The 17,483-nt window shown below is 38.2% G+C and overlaps 1 protein-coding gene across 8 annotated transcripts in view; it reads left to right on the top strand.

Annotated features, from left to right (window-relative positions):
• PAPOLG (poly(A) polymerase gamma) overlaps positions 1 to 17,483 on the top strand; it is a 40,760-nt gene that overhangs the window by 570 nt on the left and 22,707 nt on the right. For 5 of the 8 annotated variants that reach the window (XM_026094634.2, XM_026094636.2, XM_026094637.2 and 2 more), the window contains exons 2-16: positions 2,794 to 3,088; positions 3,821 to 3,902; positions 3,988 to 4,097; positions 6,492 to 6,545; positions 8,076 to 8,187; positions 8,862 to 8,951; positions 9,584 to 9,722; positions 9,885 to 9,957; positions 10,040 to 10,160; positions 10,334 to 10,418; positions 10,817 to 10,870; positions 13,376 to 13,495; positions 13,854 to 13,963; positions 16,565 to 16,686; positions 16,770 to 16,939. In XM_026094634.2, coding sequence (XP_025950419.1) covers positions 2,794 to 3,088; positions 3,821 to 3,902; positions 3,988 to 4,097; positions 6,492 to 6,545; positions 8,076 to 8,187; positions 8,862 to 8,951; positions 9,584 to 9,722; positions 9,885 to 9,957; positions 10,040 to 10,160; positions 10,334 to 10,418; positions 10,817 to 10,870; positions 13,376 to 13,495; positions 13,854 to 13,963; positions 16,565 to 16,686; positions 16,770 to 16,939 — 1,737 coding nt within the window. The remainder of the gene's footprint in view (positions 1 to 2,793; positions 3,089 to 3,820; positions 3,903 to 3,987; positions 4,098 to 6,491; positions 6,546 to 8,075; positions 8,188 to 8,861; positions 8,952 to 9,583; positions 9,723 to 9,884; positions 9,958 to 10,039; positions 10,161 to 10,333; positions 10,419 to 10,816; positions 10,871 to 13,375; positions 13,496 to 13,853; positions 13,964 to 16,564; positions 16,687 to 16,769; positions 16,940 to 17,483) is intronic. The other 3 variants (XM_026094639.2, XM_026094638.2, XM_064510033.1) reach the window with 2 other exon arrangements.

Raw genomic sequence — 17,483 nt, 5'->3', positions numbered from 1 at the left:
AAATAGTTTTGTGCTGTACAAGAGGTAGTAGAAGCTTAAATGTGAGTAAGTAACTTCCTCTGAATGTTGGTGTCTATAGCAAGATGCCAGCAGGTGCCCATGGGTTTTTTGTATGAGTCTCTGTAACTTCCTGGGAATGAGAGTTGCAGCTTGTAGCTGGAGCTGTTTGGTCTGGGTGGATAGCAGGTGTTACTGCAGTGAAGTCTGTTGAAGTCACTGTGATTGCTCTGTGTTGTCCTGTGCTGTCGATTGCGGTGGTTCAGGAGGTAATTTCCAGTCATTTCTGCCCTCATGTGGTGAGGGTGGAAGAAAATTGGATGTTAGTTAACCACATCTGCAGCTGAGGACAGGCTGACCTCATCAATTAGAGGAATGTGTTCACAGTAAACACACAGTGATGACTGAAAACTAAATAATGTAAATTTACCTGTTCTCTCCCAGAATATGCAGGAGAAGATAGTTTGCTGCTCAGTAAAACCACAGATAAATGGCAAAACCTGAAACAAACTTATTTAAATTATGGCTTGTTGTATGACACTAGGATCTGTTAGAACTGGCAGGTCTTGGACCTGTTTGCTGTGGTGGAGAAATTGAATCAATTAAATGGGAAATACTAAGCTAAATAGATTCCTCATTTAAACAGAAAGCTTAAGGAGGAATAGATAACATGCTATACTGCTTTTTTTCTCTGAAACGTTCTTCTTTGTGTATGCCTGGCAGCCTGGTAAACTTGAAACAGAAAAGTAAGATTTTTTTTTTTTAACTTTCAACGGAGGAACAAATTCCACTGGATATCAGTCACTCCTTCAGTAAAACTTTCCAAGTGCCTTTTCACCTCAGCTCTTAAATCATGAGATCCCACTCTTTAGTGATGCATGCAAGAGACTGAAAAATGTCTACTAATGACTAAAAGAACTTGATATTAAGAATTTCTGATTTATTTTTCCATCATGTGATGATGCATCTGAATGATATTCTTTATTAGGTCAATCTCTAATTATAGTCCCCTTAGGAAGAATAGGGGCAAAGAAAGACAAATGGTGTACTTATATATAGTGGAAAGATCTCAAATGCTAAAAGGTCTAAAACACTCCTGCTTTGAACAAACACTCTGAAGTACAAGTTTTATGATGTAAGTAATGCCTAAAAAAAGTAACTCTGCTATAGATGTTTTAAACTTGATCTCTCAGCAGAGACTCCTTGAGAGAGAAATCAGTCTTCCTTCAGTGGAGAAGCGAAGCCAGCCCTTAGAAATAAAAGAACAGGTGGTCCTGCTCCTATAAATCAATTGCTGAAGGTGCCTTATGAGTGTTTTCAAATCCTGTTCCAGTCAAAACTTGTCATATCTTAAATGGTGTTAAGTATTTCTTGGCTAACCCAGCTAATGTTTGAAGTTGTCCATAGGTAAAGAAGAAAATATCCATTTTGAATAATGATGTGATTAATCACTTTAGCTTTGGAGTCTGGATATGGACTCTCTCTGAGTAAGCTGAGGTGTATTGATATTGGAGGTTCAGTAGTACAATAGAAGGCATGTCAAAACTGGCATATATTTCTTCATTAAGGGGTGTGTGAGTTTAAAACCCACTCAGTTATCAGCATCATAGTAACTGCTGCCATGTGATCCCAAACCAGGGATCGACTCTCAACAGGAGAAGTACTTGCCAAGAAAGGTTTGATGACCTTTTGGTAGTCATTGGCCCTGGGAAAACTGCCATGAAAGTCATGTCAGAGGCTAGGTGAAGTTCATTATGCAAATCTGCACGCATTAATAACCAAGACATGTGAATAGCTGAGTTTAAATTTTGAAGCCTGTGAAATCTGATACATGTAATGGCTGTGATACGAGAAGTAGGGCTGTAGTTCATTGACAATTCATCAAATGCTGTTCCTCAGTTGCCTTCACTATGCAAAGCCATGTGTGTAGAAGGATTGCAAAAATACCTGTTTCAAAGGCAGCAGGGCTAGAAGAGGAAGAGAATAATGAATAGTTGCATCTCCTTGCAGGGGGGGAAAAAACAACCTTACTTCATACCAATGTCTCAAACTCAGTATTAAGCTAAGCTGCATATGACCAGCTTTTACAAGCACAGGTGGAGTTGTGCTACCTTACACACTGAATTGCAGCGTTGCTGTTTCCATTCACGTTCTTTCTTAGCCAAAAATAAGATAATACTTAAGCATCATTAATTCACTGCATCAGCTTTATTTTAGGTATCATTTCACTATATACACCAATCTTCTGTATAATCAAGTACAATGCTGTTCCAGAGTCAATAAAAGCACAGCATATCTGTTCAGTTTTCTACTGGCTTGTTGTGATAGCATACCTCATCTAACTGAAAGGAAGAAGTGTTAAATGGTCTTGTTTTCCATTAACAGGAAACTGATCGGGTGGGGAATACCCTTAAACCTAAACTGAAATACACCCAAAACTTCTGAAGTACACAGTGTTGTCCTCAGTGGGTTGCAGGCCTTTTTATTTCCTGGTGATAAGTTGTAATTATCTAGAACAATGCAAGTAGATGGTATTAAGGTAGCAGTAACTGAGTCTTTTCTTGTATCCAGAATTTAAAAAGTCGTTGTGACTCTTAGTAGTGGCAACTTGACCTCTAACTTACAGGTTAGTACAAGAGTGTCTTACTGTGCATAAGCAGGGGTTTCTTTTACCCATCTTGATAACATAAATGAGAAACGGGCAAAAGCTTAATTGGAAACCTGTAAACTCAAGTGTGATGCCCAGTAAGATTTTTTGCTTTTGTGAAGTCTTCAGCATTTTATTTTCTCCCACAGAACTTCTATGCTGCAGAACCAGCCTCAAAGGCACTATGGAGTTACCTCTCCAATTAGCTTGGCTCCTCCTAAGGATATAGATTATATTCATACTCAGAAGCTAGTTGAGGCAATGAAGCCATTTGGGGTATTTGAAGATGAAGAAGAACTGAATCACAGGTATAACAAGACTAAAATTTGTGAATCTCTTGTTTCTTGGGACAAATTTAATATGATTTTTCTTTACAGACTCGTTGTTCTTAGTAAACTGAATAACTTAGTCAAAGAATGGATTTCAGAACTTGGTGAGAGCAAGGTAAGAATTTGATAAGTTCTTATCAAAATAACTGAAACCTTTCTATTAAGTGTCATACTACTAGAGCTTATGCTGAAGTTCAGCTTTTGACTTTCCTCTTGTGTATCAAGTAGAGCTGTAGTAACAGTCGTTGTAATAAGGTATGAAAGATCTTTCATATCAGGATCTTGCAGTCTTCAGGGCAGTGAATGAATGTGTAAAGTGGCTGTAGTAATTGACTTTAACAGCACACAAAACTGAAACAATACATTGTGGGATGATGGTAAATGGGCGATGGTTTTTGAGTAATGCCCTGAGGTTTAAAGCACTCAGTTTGCTTAAACTACTTTGTTAGACTTACCTTTTGTATAGCTCTTAGATTGTGTTAACTTAGGTAAATCTGCTGCAGAGGAGACTAATGATAGGTTTTAACTTCTCTAAATTACTAGACTGCTGCATTACTTGTATGTTTCTTGAGTTGCAAGCACTTGCTTTAGAAAAACAGTAACAATCTATTGGACTAACAACTCAGTACGTACATAAGGACCTGTTTAAGGAGACTGGTGTGATCTTTCTAAATAACTTGGATGTTGCTGGGATCTTACTCTGAAGTCCTAAGGAGTTATAAGCTGTGATCTATTGAGAGCCTAAAGACTTCAGCAGTGTCAAAACAAGCTCAAGCCAGTTAAGCTTGCACATAGGTCAATATGTATCTTGTATTCTAAAGTAAACTATTTCTTTTTTTACCCACAGAATCTTCCCCCTTCAGTAGTAGCAAATGTTGGTGGCAAAATATTTACATTTGGTTCTTACAGGCTTGGAGTACACACCAGAGGTAGAGCTTTAGTTGTCTGATCATAATACCAGTGTTTGAAAGTTGCTAGCTACATTAACTGAAGAAATGGAATGTCTCTTTGCAGGTGCTGACATAGATGCTCTTTGTGTTGCTCCTAGACATGTGGAAAGATCGGATTTCTTTCAGTCATTCTTTGAAAAACTAAAGCATCAAGAAGAAATAAAAAATCTAAGAGTAAGCTTTCTCCTTCATAGAGTATGCAACTTCTGCAAATAACAAAAATATTCATGTTCAGGATTTGCACTAGTACAGACCAAAATTTAAAAGTCAAGCTTTCAGTTCCTGTCCCCAATGACTACATCATAGAAATCTTTGTTGTGGTACTTACTCCCTGCTGGCCCCCCCCCCGCCCAAAAAAAAAAAAAAAGTTTTGGGAATGAGTCATCACTGTAGCAAAAAGCAAGGTTGTCCCTAGGACCCCTGCTTTATTCCTAGATGTACGAAGAGGCCTGGAAATGAGGTAACTGCATGCACTGAGAGGAGAGGACAGACTGAGAACTCAGGCAGATGAATGTGATGTGGAAAGGCTTCTGTCAGTACCTTTGCCATCGAGTTCCTCTGGATGCTATTCAGGACCCCTAAATAATTCCTCTCCAGTATTGTTCCTTTCTGGGTACTCCAGCCTGAAACTTCTTGCCAAAGTGATGCATACTGACAGCTTTATATGAAGTCAGTAGGAGCTGTGCTGTGAATATGTAATACTAACTGCTTTGTAAAATCACTTTCAGGGTGTTGCAAATCTTGCATGCAGAACTGAATTCCTGACCTGTCAATTTTTGAGCCATAAAATAGGGATAATATCACTTTGCTCCTTAAGAAAAGTGAAGTAAAAAGACTTTTCTGGTAAAGTCCTTAAGGTGCATGTTACTCAGGTATCTAGGGAAAGCTTGAGGGGAAACTGCTAGGCTATGTATCTTACACAGGAGGTAAAAGATATTCAAACTTTTGTCTGTAGGACTAATCAAGCTGCAACATGATCTTAATTGCAATATGGTGACATGCTTTAATAGTTAAGCTGTAAAAGCTTTTTTTTTGTAGCTGGCTGGCTGTTTCAAAAGATCTAGCAAGTAATGCCACAGGTGCTACCAGAACTGCAATTTTAGCATTAGTTGTTACCATAGTTAAACCAGCTGCCTTTGACATCTCTCCTGCTGTTTCTTCAGTCAGTTGTGTGGATGATTCCTGTCAGTTAGTCTCCAAAGAGTCTGTGTCTCTGAGTAGAACAGCAATGAGACTTGAGGTGTCTTGAGACAATTAAAAGTCTGAAAAGTGCAAGGAGTACATGAACCATTCAGAGGACATAGGCAGCTAGGTATTTCCTCAGCTTCTCAAGTTCTGCTCTAATGTTGGTCTTTGCCTCCCACTGCAGGCCTGCAGTCATAGCCTCTGAACAAGACCAGTTTGCTTTGCCCTAGTCACTTTTCCCCTCAGGATGTTGGAGAGAAATTCTAGTGGAAAAAATTAAAAGGAAGTAATAGAATATCCCACAGCTGCTTTGATCTTGTCTTGTTCTCTTTGTGTGAAGTGGTTCTGTTTCCAGATTCTTGCCCCGCTTATCCCCTGCATGTTCAGATAGGACTGTTTCCCCTAATGCCATTTGTGGGAGACAGTCTAACTGAGCATAGGGAAGAGGCTTTGTCCCTCTGGGGCGAGGCAGTTACCACCTGTAAATGGCTAACCCCTTTGCTCCTCCTAGAAGATTAAGTTGGAAAGCATGATGTTCATGTGTGCTCCAACTAAAATTGAAGGCTGTACTTGCTCATTCCTGTCTAGTGCCTTTTTTTAAAGGCAACACTAAACTCTGGTTGCTGAACTCTCTAACCTATAAATGGTAATTACTTGACTCAGTTCAGACTAATCTTCATAGTTAGCAGAAATGTTGAAGTGTCTGCAGCTTCCTGCTGCAAGTTTGGGGACAAAGTCCACAATAAAGCCTTTCTTCTGTCCAAACTCCAGTAAAGGAAAAGGGATTTCCCTAGTCTTGGTCTTCCTCTTGCAGTTTTTTGAAAGACTTCATATGTAAAGCTAATGAGCCTTTGTTCAGATGACTCTCCTGAAAATGGGGTCTCACAGTGGGCTGTGGGACAAATCTAACAAGTGATTTACTCTGAACATGACAAAACTGAAAACTGTCCAATGAGATAGCTATTTCAGGCATGGTAGGAAACAAATATGGGGGACCAGTGCACACTCAAATGTGGACTGATTTTTTTTTTTTTTCCCCCCCCTAGATGATAGCCAGTAGTAAGACAGCTGCAGATATCTTTCACTTGTTTTTCTCACTGCCTAGCTAAGTACCATATGAGTACTGACATTGATGGCTCATTGTGCAGTGACTTAACCAAAATACATGATCAGCCTCCAAGCCTGTTGGCTAAATAGCTTTTTAAGCTACTATTAGTATGATGCTGCTTGCTGCATATAAGCAATTTTGTCTCAAAAACTATAACTGACAGCACTAAATCTGTATACTGAGTAGTTTAACTGCATGAACTCTGTTTTACCTTAGTCTAGGAAGAATGTGAAAAGTAGCAAAAAGATGCTTTCTTGTACTTTTTCTCTTCACAGGCAGTTGAGGATGCATATGTACCAGTTGTCAAGTTTGAATTTGATGGTATTGAGGTAAGAATTTCATTGCTCTTTTAATGAGGATTGTTTTTTAAGCTTTGAAATAGGGTAGTTTTTCCAGGGACTAGTGACTGTGCTACTTGAAAGGTTATTAGTATGCTAAAGTGGATATAGGAGACTAATTGTATAGCCTTCCTACAGCCTCTACCAGGAGAAGACACTGCACTAGAATTGGTAGTTACAGGAGAATAATATAGAGGAGAAATCTGAAAGCTATTATGGAGAAATCTGAAAGCTATTATGGAACCAACTGTCCTGATAAAGCTGAAAACAAAATAAATGAATATAGTGGCACTGATAAAAGAATCTCAATCTCAAGTAAACTTTTGACAGGCTTGAAATACTCATTTCCTTAACGGAAAATGTGTTCCTTGATCTACTAACATTTAAGGCAATGCTTAAATCAACTTAGAATGGATAGAAAAAAGAGCAGCTTTGTATCAAGAATGTGAGTTGCTGCTCATCTTTCCTTGCCATGGGTATTTAACCCTCTATGCAGGACTGCTGAATTCCTGGTTTGCTTTAGTCCACCAGGATGCAGAATGTAAAATGACAATGAGCAGGGAAGGGAGATATTATTACAAACTAATTGCCCCTAGGAAGCATGGCAGGCCTGGGAACAGCAGGTACATCTCTTTCTAAACCTGTTCTGTAGACCATGGTGGCCTAATCAGTAGTATTTTCTTTTTCCACAAGTGTGTGCTGACTGGGAGTAGAAGCAGTGTTTCTTGGTAACTCTTCTTTGCTCTGACAAGCTAGCTTTCTACAAAGGGCTGTGTTTATTTATATTGTGTGTATATACAACTATTTGTGTAGTTCATTATATAGATCACATGGGCAGACTAAACACTTTGTTGCAAAATAAAGCAAGCAGTTGTGAGGCAAACAGGATCTGAAAATGAAAGGAGTCAAATAGCCTCATCCATCTAGATTTCTCAGCTGCAGGAATCCTCATATCTTGAATAAATCTTATACAGTAAATATCTGAATGTTATAGTAACTAAGCAAGTTACTGCATTGGTATCGCTGTCATGAGGACACTTACTCAATGGCCTTTTGATGGTCTTTATTTGTAAAGACAGAATAGTCATCTCGTAACATCACTGGACTAAAAAACATACTTCAGGATCAGAGTAACTTACTGCATAAGGAAAATACTCTCATCTTTGCTGAAGTAGAGTTGAGGTGGTTGAACCTAAAATTAGCCGAAGAATTATGATGTAACTTCCCTTTTAAGTGGAAATTTTAAGTTTAGAATGATTACTCAACTTAAAAAAAAAAAAAAAAAAAAAAAAACCTTCAGCTTAAAAGGGGTGATGCAGTGTAGTTTATGTAAATAAAATATGGAACTTCTAACAGTTTTCTCAAATTTCCTGGTGAATGTTTCTTCTGAGCTTTGCAGTCATGTAATTCTAAAAATGAATATCCCTACTGTTCTCCAGACTTTACCAGTTGTCCCCCATTAGTATGCTGTTTGCAAGCAGTGCAGCATTCTAACTTACAGTTGGCACTTCTTTCTCCAAGATTGATCTCGTGTTTGCAAGACTGTCTGTACAAACTATTTCTGATAATCTTGATCTCAGAGATGACTCGCGTCTGAGAAGTCTGGATATAAGATGTATACGGAGCTTAAACGGTAAGCGTGTTCGTGCTTATTTGAAAAGAAAATGTTACTGAAGTTGGTATAGAAGTCTGTAAAGGAACACTCATTACACAAAGTTTGTGTGGAAGATGCAGAAACTGATCTCCTGCTTGTTTAAGATCTGAGGAGGTGGTGAATAGACTTGAGCTTAAAAGTTTTAAGGAGTGCGATCAGGTAGACCTATATTTCCTGTTCCTTTGATCAAGCTGTGCATTGTTCCATTTTTTTAGCACAGAACTTTATATAAGGAGATATAAAGAAGGAGAGCACTTGATAGAGAGGAGTGTGTAGTAATTCGTTTAAAAAAAAAAAAAAAAAAAAGGGGGGGGTGCAGGGGGAGGTATTTAGAACACCAGAAGCCTGAATTACTTGCCATTTAACACTAGCTTAATTGTCCCTGGCTGTTGAAAGAAACCTAGCTTTCAAAATCCATGTAGAAAGGTCTTGTTAAAAATTGTTTGCAGAACTCTAAACTATGAAAAAGATGTTCCATGCACAGGTTCAAGACATGAAGAAATACTGGATGTTATGTATAATAAGAAGCAAGTCATCCAAACTTGTTTTCATAGTCTTTTGATGATAAACTTTAAAGTGTTAAACCAGCATAGTAGGAAACTGGATTTGTACCTGTTACTGTGAACTTCTGTACCTCAACTTTTCTCTTGCAGGCTGCCGTGTTACTGATGAAATACTACATCTAGTGCCAAATAAAGAGAACTTTCGGCTCACACTCCGTGCAATTAAACTGTGGGCAAAGCGTAAGTAATGTGGCTGTTTATGATCTTTAAAGTTTCAGAAATATCTCATGCTGGAAAATACATTCCTAAGCCTGTTAGGAGTACATCAGTTCTGGATAGTTGCTTAAATGTCAATTTTATGTTGGGCACAGACTAACTTTTGATTAGGTTATTTCAAATCCAAACTGAAAACAGTGAAGGTCTGTCCATGTGCTAGATTCTGTGTGTTGTGTGTCTGTTTTTGTTTTTATTTTTGAGGGGTTGGGGGAATGCATACAGCACAAAGTGCTACATTGCTTATCAGGAATGTGTCTACAAATGGTGAAAAAGCTGATTTAAGGCACAAAAGCTTGGGCATGTGGCTAGAGCAAGTGCTAGAAGAATGATAGAACATTTTTCCTAAAGGAAGTTGTTAAGTATGTATCTGTAACAATAGAAATAAGCTTCGGAGTAGCAATACTTTGGGAAGTGGTGGAATTTTCATCACTGTAAGAAGCAACATTTTTGTCCTTATCCCTCTACAAAAATACTTGACTTCCCTGAGGCTAAAGTATACTAAGTAATCTACAGATTGTAAAGTTGGTGCTGTAAATCTGAAGGAATATACCTATGTGTTGAAAGAATAAAGGCTAACTAAAATGTATCCATTCTAGGACGTGGTATATACTCCAACATGCTGGGATTTCTTGGTGGGGTTTCCTGGGCGATGCTAGTAGCAAGAACATGTCAGCTCTATCCAAACGCATTGGCTTCCACTCTTGTTAACAAGTTCTTCTTGGTTTTTTCAAAATGGTAAGAGATTGTTTATGACACTTCAAACTGTACCAAGAAGCAAGTCTTGTAAAGCTAGTTATTGATTTAAGAATTACGTCAAAAATGTTCAGTTTTAACTTAGTTACATGCTTGAGTGTTAAACTGACAGTTAATAATTAGTTACTGGCTCTTCTTATACAGGGAGTGGCCAAATCCTGTATTGCTGAAACAACCTGAAGAGAGTAATCTTAACTTACCCGTATGGGACCCTAGGGTATGTAGACACTTAATTCAAAAGCCTTTACATTTTCTTCTATTCTAAACTTATGCTAAGCAGAACTGTTTTATTGCCATAGGTGAACCCATCTGACCGATATCATGTAATGCCTATAATCACACCAGCCTATCCACAGCAGAACTCTACATACAATGTATCTACGTCAACACGAGCTGTAATGGTGGAAGAGTTCAAACATGGTAAAGATCTTAAGTTCTTACCACATTTAGTAATTGATGGAAAAAGTATAATGCTTTGCAGAGTAGAATGCATTGTGTCAAGGGGATTACTCCTCTTTGATCTGTGTGTTAGTGTCCAGAACTTATCTTGTAAAGTTCATAACTCATGCTGATTCATTGGGTTTTAATTGCAGGTCTTGCAGTTACAAATGAGATTCTCCAAGGAAAATCAGACTGGCCAAAGCTCCTAGAACCACCCAACTTCTTTCAGAAGTACAAGTATGTATGAAATCTGTCTGAACTTGAAATGGTTTGCGTACTGGTTAGCACAGGGGATTTTGGCTTTCTGTCTAAACAGAAGATGGCATTAATGCTTGTTTTTTCAGAAAACGGAGGTGATCAGATGACTTTTGGTAAGCATGAGTGCACAGATACTGGGCATGCAGAAACTGTGTATGTCATACTGCTGACACCATTTTTATTAACAAAACTATAGTGTTTTGACTGTAGCAGAAAGTGATCCTAAAAGATGTAATCAATTTTTCTTCAGTTAATACAGCATGGAATACAAGAATCTTTCTTATTTGGAAGTCATATTCTACATGTATTTATGGCAGTTGTTTTGGTTTCACTTAAATGAAGTCCTGAGTCAATATATTATTTTCACTTTCTTTTAGACATTATATTGTACTGACTGCTAGTGCATCTACTGAAGAGCATCACTTAGAGTGGTAAGACTCTTTGAATATGGATTCAATAGGTAACTGAAAACCAATTCAATGTTGCACTGTTTTGCCATCGAAGTTTAAGTGTAACGCTTGGTGTCAAATACAGTATCAATTGAAAGAGTTCATCTGCTAAATCTTGTAAAAGGCAGCTAACATGAAACTTGCTGTTTGAGAAGTTGACCTAAAGACTGAGTCATGATGAGTAAGGACAAAGAGGGCTAGTGTGTGCACACCTCAAAGCTGGATGGTCTGAATCATCTGGAGAAGCAGATGCAGTGAGTCTAAGGCAACGGTTTACCTGGACACATTGCAAGTTAAAAGTTCCTTGTTACAGAGACTCAAGTGATTGTGGAGTATTTGGTGTGATCAGCTGTGTAATGACTACTGAAGAGCTAGATCCTCCAGTGGCTTCTAGACCTTCTTAAAATGCTAGGCTTCATAACTTTATTACTGGATGTAATATTTAATTTACAATTAAATCACCAAGTTGCTCTGGTTATGTGGTCAGCCTATACCAAGGCCTGCTCTTTTCCATTGAAGTGAAACAAGCCTATTTAATCTGGGGGAAACCTGCTGACACTCAAGGCAGAGCATCTGAATGCTGATAAATCACACTTACCAAATTTTAACCTAGTAGTGGACTTGGACCTCTTGGGTTCAGTCCAGAAAATGTTGGCATTTTGGTATGGTCAATAGTAGATGGGTAAATTGCAGAAGTGCTGGTCTACTTTGCAAAACTTAATGTGAGAACAACCTCACCTGTAATTGGAGGAAATCACTGCTTAGTGCGCTGTTTGTTACTGTCTTAAAGAAGATATGTCAATATTTACTTGCTTGACCTGTGTGAATAACAGTGCCAAGTAACTGTATGAATCTTAAAATAGGAGGAGAAAAGAAGACTTAAGGGAGATCTTATCAATGTGTATAAGTATGTGAAGGGAGGGTGTAAAGAGGATGGGACTGGACTCTTCAGTGGCGCCCAGTGATAGGATGAGAGGCAATGGGCACAGACTGAAACACAAGAAGTTTTGTCTGAACGTGAGGAAAAACCTCTTCACTGAGGGTGACTGAGCACTGGAACAGATTGCCCAGAGAGGTTGCAGAAGAGTTCTCCATCCTTGGAGACATTCAGAAGCCATCTGGATGCAATCCTGTGCAATGTGCTCTAGGTGACCCTGCTTGAGCAGTGGGATTGGACTAGGTGATCTCCAGAGGTCCCTTCTAACCTCAACCATTCTGTGAGGAACTAGAGAATACAGTACTGTAATGTGTATTTTGATCTTAACTTTGCAATGATTCTGCATAAAGAAATGAACACTCTGCTCACTTCAAGTGAAGGAGCTCTATGTATAACTATCCCTTGTTCTGAAGCACCTTGATCGCAGTTCATAGCTTGGCTTGTGTTCTGTGAGATGAATCATTAATTTTTGCGCTGTCTCTAAATGATGAGATACTTTGTTTAAAAAATAGTTTTTCTCTGAACTTTTTAATCTGTTCAGTTAAAAATCATATCAGCTACAGCTTGATGTCAGTCACAAGTAGGTGTGCAACAAAGTTACAGGCAGAGGGCTTAAAGCTATAGATTTATTTTTAACATGAAATAGTTTTAACAGAACAAAGTTTATTGGATCCCAGTATCTTACAAGAAAGACAAAAGTTCAGGCTCTAGGAAAGGCTGCATTTCTCTGTAATGGAAGAAATGAAGACAGTGAAGCCTTAGTTATGTATCTGGGAAAACTAATAAGCAGATCGGTATACTTGCTTCAGTTTGCCTGCTGTAAGAACAAGCCTGCTGTAAGAACAAGCTTTTAGTTCAACAGCTTTTGGGTAGATTTGGGAGCATACTTGTTTATCCCCAACCTAAGACACTTCTGAATAACCTACAGATTTCTAATGGGCTTCCAAGTTAGCAGTGTTTTATGCAACTGCAGCAAATGGCAGTAGTTTTTTAAGTGAAAAACCTTTGAGGTCATGATTCTGATCTTGGGTAAGTTTCTGATGAAATTAAGGTGCCTGGATTATTCCTTTAAAGTAAGGGAGCTATGTTTTCAGTTTAGATTGGAGGAGGGGGAACTTCACTGATCAGTCTGCAGGAAGAATTGCATCTCCACCTAGGTGTAACTGAATAGCTGTGCTCAAGTTTTCTGAACTACTTTTCCCCTTGATCTTTGGAGTAAAAAGAGGAATTTTGTTCACTTGCCAATGCAGCTGAAGATGCTGGTGTCTGCTTCTTACTACTGCCTTCGTAGGTTCAGTATTCAAGGGCTGTATCTAAATCGGTAGAGAAAACTTACACAGCTCGGTCTCTTGAACCTCTAAAGCTGAAATGTCACTTGGAACTTCCTTAAACTGCAGAGTGCATAAACATAATCTAATGTCTACTTAGCTGAATGAAACTTGCTACTTAGTGTTTGATTAGCATTATGATTAATGCTATATTTTAAACAGGCATATAATACTGTGCTGGATATGGTTTTAAAAAAAAAGCAAATCTTTTATTTTTACTAGGGTTGGTCTTGTTGAATCTAAAATCCGTGTGCTGGTTGGAAATTTGGAGAGGAATGAATTTATAAATATTGCACATGTAAATCCACAGTCTTTCCCTGGCAACAAAGAACACTGTAAATGGTGAGTTTCATTAATTTTCTTAAATGCAGTTTAGCCGGTATATTTTAACTTGTTAATATACTCAGTCATCTTGGCTCATCTGAGATGTTCAGTTAAGGACCTACTGTTCTGTCAGTACAGAATCTCATAGGCAAGACTCTGAACATGTAAGATTATGTGTATATACTCCATTTATTTTTAAATGAGAATTTCAGAGTACATCAGTGCTTAGATACAGGCTTACTCTAAGCTTTAACTGCTGTGTATCACTAAATTGTGTCGGATGTTTTGCTTAATCCCTTCTTGAGACTAGATGTTAGCATCCAAATGAACCTGGCATCTGTGCATAAATGATAGACTTGTGAATCTGTCTTTTTAGGAGTGGCTATGTGTCAATGTGGTTTCTTGGAATCATATTTAGGAAAGTGGAAAATGCAGAAAGTGTTAACATTGATTTAACATATGATATACAGTCGTTCACAGATACAGGTAAGTCTATATTTTGCTCTAGTCTTGTAGGGTGTAATTCTTGATTCTAGTGGAAGTTTTCATGAAGTGAATTGTGCTTCCTCCAGTGTTAGTTTTCTATAGAGAGGAATGTATAGAACACTTAAGCTTCTTATTTTGACACTTTGGCAAAGTAAGCTCATCTTAAAAGAAAAGCATGCACCCCAGTCATGCACCAGGTGAAGAGACACTTCTGAGTAAGTGAAATACTGGAAATATGGGACAGCAAATTCAGTTGACACCAGGGCTGAACTGTAGTATTCAACATAGAAAAGGCAATGTCACTGTAAACCTAGGACTTAAGTTGTTCCAGTGGATGAGTAAAGATATTCCTTTTGACATAGGCATGTAGTAAATATATAGATATAACCAGGTGAAATAGCAGTTTTGCAGATCATGGTAAACACATTCATGAAGGAGCTGCACCTCATGAAGTAGGTGGTCAGAGACCTAAAGCCTAGAGATATCCATTGCCATGTAGTTAGTTATACTTGTCAAAATGGTTGTCAGTTGTTAAACTTTGAAAGTGGGAATTAAACTGTATCAGATTCTAAAATAAATTGTTAATACCTGTTTACAGTGTTTTCCTGAAATATAGTTTGAGTATGATAGTCTCAGAACTGTTCCTTCCTACTTCGAAAGCCAGTGAGTTGTCACAATGCAATTACATGCGGTCTAGTGTGTAAGCGTTTCATCTTCCTACTACTACCTTTTGGTAGGTTAAGGAATAAAAATAGTCATACTGCAAGTGTTAGATCTTGCTAGAATCAAGGGACTTGGAGTGGTGGGGGCAGGAGCAGGAGTTATTTGAAAGCATAGGTTTTACTATTCCATAGTCTGTTTGCTTTCTACCAGCCTGAATGCATTTGTATCTTTTGGAAACGCCTGTGTGCTGTTAGGTTTGTAAATAGCAATCTTGAAGAAGAATTAAGGAAATTGGGTCACTTGTGTCTGAAGTGGCAAGTGTGCTTGAGCAAAGAACTCTAAACAGCGGACTGACTCCCTTAAATGTTTGTTTGGTACTATGGATAATGTCTCCATCAGTACAATTTGAGCTGTGTGTTGTCTTGCTCTGGTTTCCACTTAAAAATGCAATGAAACTTGGCTTCTTTTTTGCTTATACTTTGGGATCTGAGGAAATGCAGAAGAATGTGTGCATCGAAGTTCTTGTCTGAATTTCAAGCTGAGGGAGATGGTAATAGTACAAGTCTTAAAAAAAAAAAAAAAAAAAAAAAAAAAATCTATACAGATGCTTGTCTTGTACATTGCATCCAGTGGGGTATACCTTTATTGGCTCAGTTGTTTTGCAGTGCATTTCAATGTTGTGGCAAATGTATGCTATGTGAAGATCTAGCAAGTGTTTTATGCTGCTAAGAGTCAGACTAGAACTAAGGCTTACTGCTTTATGTATGTGTAAGAACATTATCAGTATAACCGTGTTCTTAGTTTAGTAAGCGCAGCCTATAATACATTCCAGTCTAGGGTCTGAATCTCAAGAGACTGAGCAGAAAAGGTATTTCTTAGAAGGTGTGAAGTCTGACAGATGTGGGAGTAACCAGTAGTTATTTGACTGAGTAGGAAAGCTTTCTCCTTCACTTAGAATATTTTTAGAGGACAAAGGTAATGACTCCAAGCTGTCAGGCTCAGGGACATAGAGCTATCTGCTTGGAAGGCTTTTAAGTGAACTTTACCTCATTTTTAAATAAAAACATAATTGAATTTACTTTGAAGCAGCAGTTCATATCAGTGTGAATATTTGTTTTTTCACTTATAGGCCTTCTGTAGAAAGACTTGATAAGCTTTTGTGTAGCCCCGTCCTTACTTTGATCCCCTGTGTATGTTAGTAAGCTGACCTCTCTTTCCAGTTCTTCTCAGGATGGGCCTAGTAGACAAGCTCATCTAAATGTGACTGAATTCCATAGTAACTGCTGTGCTAGTATAGAATTTAAGTTGCGTAAAAGGCTGCTTGTAAGCAGGTTGAGAAAAACTTGCTTAAATTGTAGTGCTTAAGTCAGACATCCTTTAAATCTAGTCTTGCTTTCTCTGACAGATTTCAATGCCTGAATTACTTAGGAGATTAGGTGATGTTACAGAACTTTTCTGAAAATGTAATCACTGGCATAAATACCAAATAAAAACTAGTTCAAATCTTGAGAAAGGTGTCTAGTGTCTCAGTGTACACAATAGTTATTTCAGGAAGTAATTTACACCTGTTCTCAATTCTCAGTCAGAAAACTAATGGTTAAGGAGTCTTTTCTCCTTTAGGTTAAAACAACTCAGATATAATCTGTGTAATTGGCAAACTGCCTATAACTGACCTTAAACTCATATTTGAACTTAAATAGCTATGATGCAGCTAGTCTGTACTAGATGTGCAATGGGCATCTTAGCTCACATTCATCTTGAGACTACACGTAGAGTGCTTGGGTAGCATTTTATGTTCTGCTATGCTGGAAACATTTTGCTTTTTCATGGGCAGGACAGACTTAAAAGCTGCTGTTTCTGAAGAACCCATATATAGCTTCAACATATCTGTAACACAAACTTCTGCATTAAGAGGCATAACACTAAATTTTGTCTTAGTTTACAGGCAGGCTAACAACCTCAACATGCTGAAAGAAGGTATGAAGATCGAGGCAGCTCACATGAAGAGAAAGCAGCTGCACTATTTTTTGCCTGTAGAAACCTTACAGAAGAGAAAGAAGGTATAATAAAATTGTGGGTCTTCAGGAAACTTTTCTTGCTTGCTTATTCTTTTAAGATCTCACTTTCTAAACTGTTGTTTCAGCAAAGCATGCCAGATATTAGTCACAATGCTAGTGGACTTCAGTCCAAAAGGGCCTCTTCAGATGGAAGCTGTTTGGACAGTTCCAGAGACACGGACTCCAGAACACCGTATAATTCCCCTTCATTAACTAGGATATCTAAATTGGACACCGCTGCAGCAGAAATAGAAAGGTTAGCACTATAACCTTAGAACGGTGAAGAAGCTACTGCTAACTGACTCACAGTGCAAATGAGTTCCAGGATTTCTTGTTTGAATCTGTAGATCACAAGCATGTGGAGTATTCCAGCGGCTTATAACCAAAGCTGACATCTTGGGGGGGGGGGGGGTCTTAAGAAATCCTTCAAAAACTACTTTAATATGCACAAACATGTAGGAATAAAGAAGAACTTGGTACTGGTGAAATGATTTGGTCCTGAACATAAATCCACTTAGGCCAGTGCATACTCTGAACCTGGAGCACTTGACCTGTAGGTAACTGTTCTTTCTCACAAAAGGTATGATTAGTGCCAGCTGGGGTTAACTTCCAATGAAGTACTGATCTTAATCACACAACCAAACCACCAGCTTTCTACTGCTGACTTACAGTGGGGCAGCATAAGAACTCCCTGGCAGTGATACTTCTGAGAAGTCCATTTGTCCATAAAGTACTTTGATGCAGAGGAATAAGGAATCTTAGGACTAATAGCCCAATACTATCAAGTATGTAGTGCTTGC

Source organism: Dromaius novaehollandiae, chromosome 3, assembly GCF_036370855.1.
Source record: "Dromaius novaehollandiae isolate bDroNov1 chromosome 3, bDroNov1.hap1, whole genome shotgun sequence".
Lineage (NCBI taxonomy): Eukaryota > Metazoa > Chordata > Aves > Casuariiformes > Dromaiidae > Dromaius > Dromaius novaehollandiae.
This window is presented reverse-complemented; position numbering and strand designations above follow the sequence as displayed.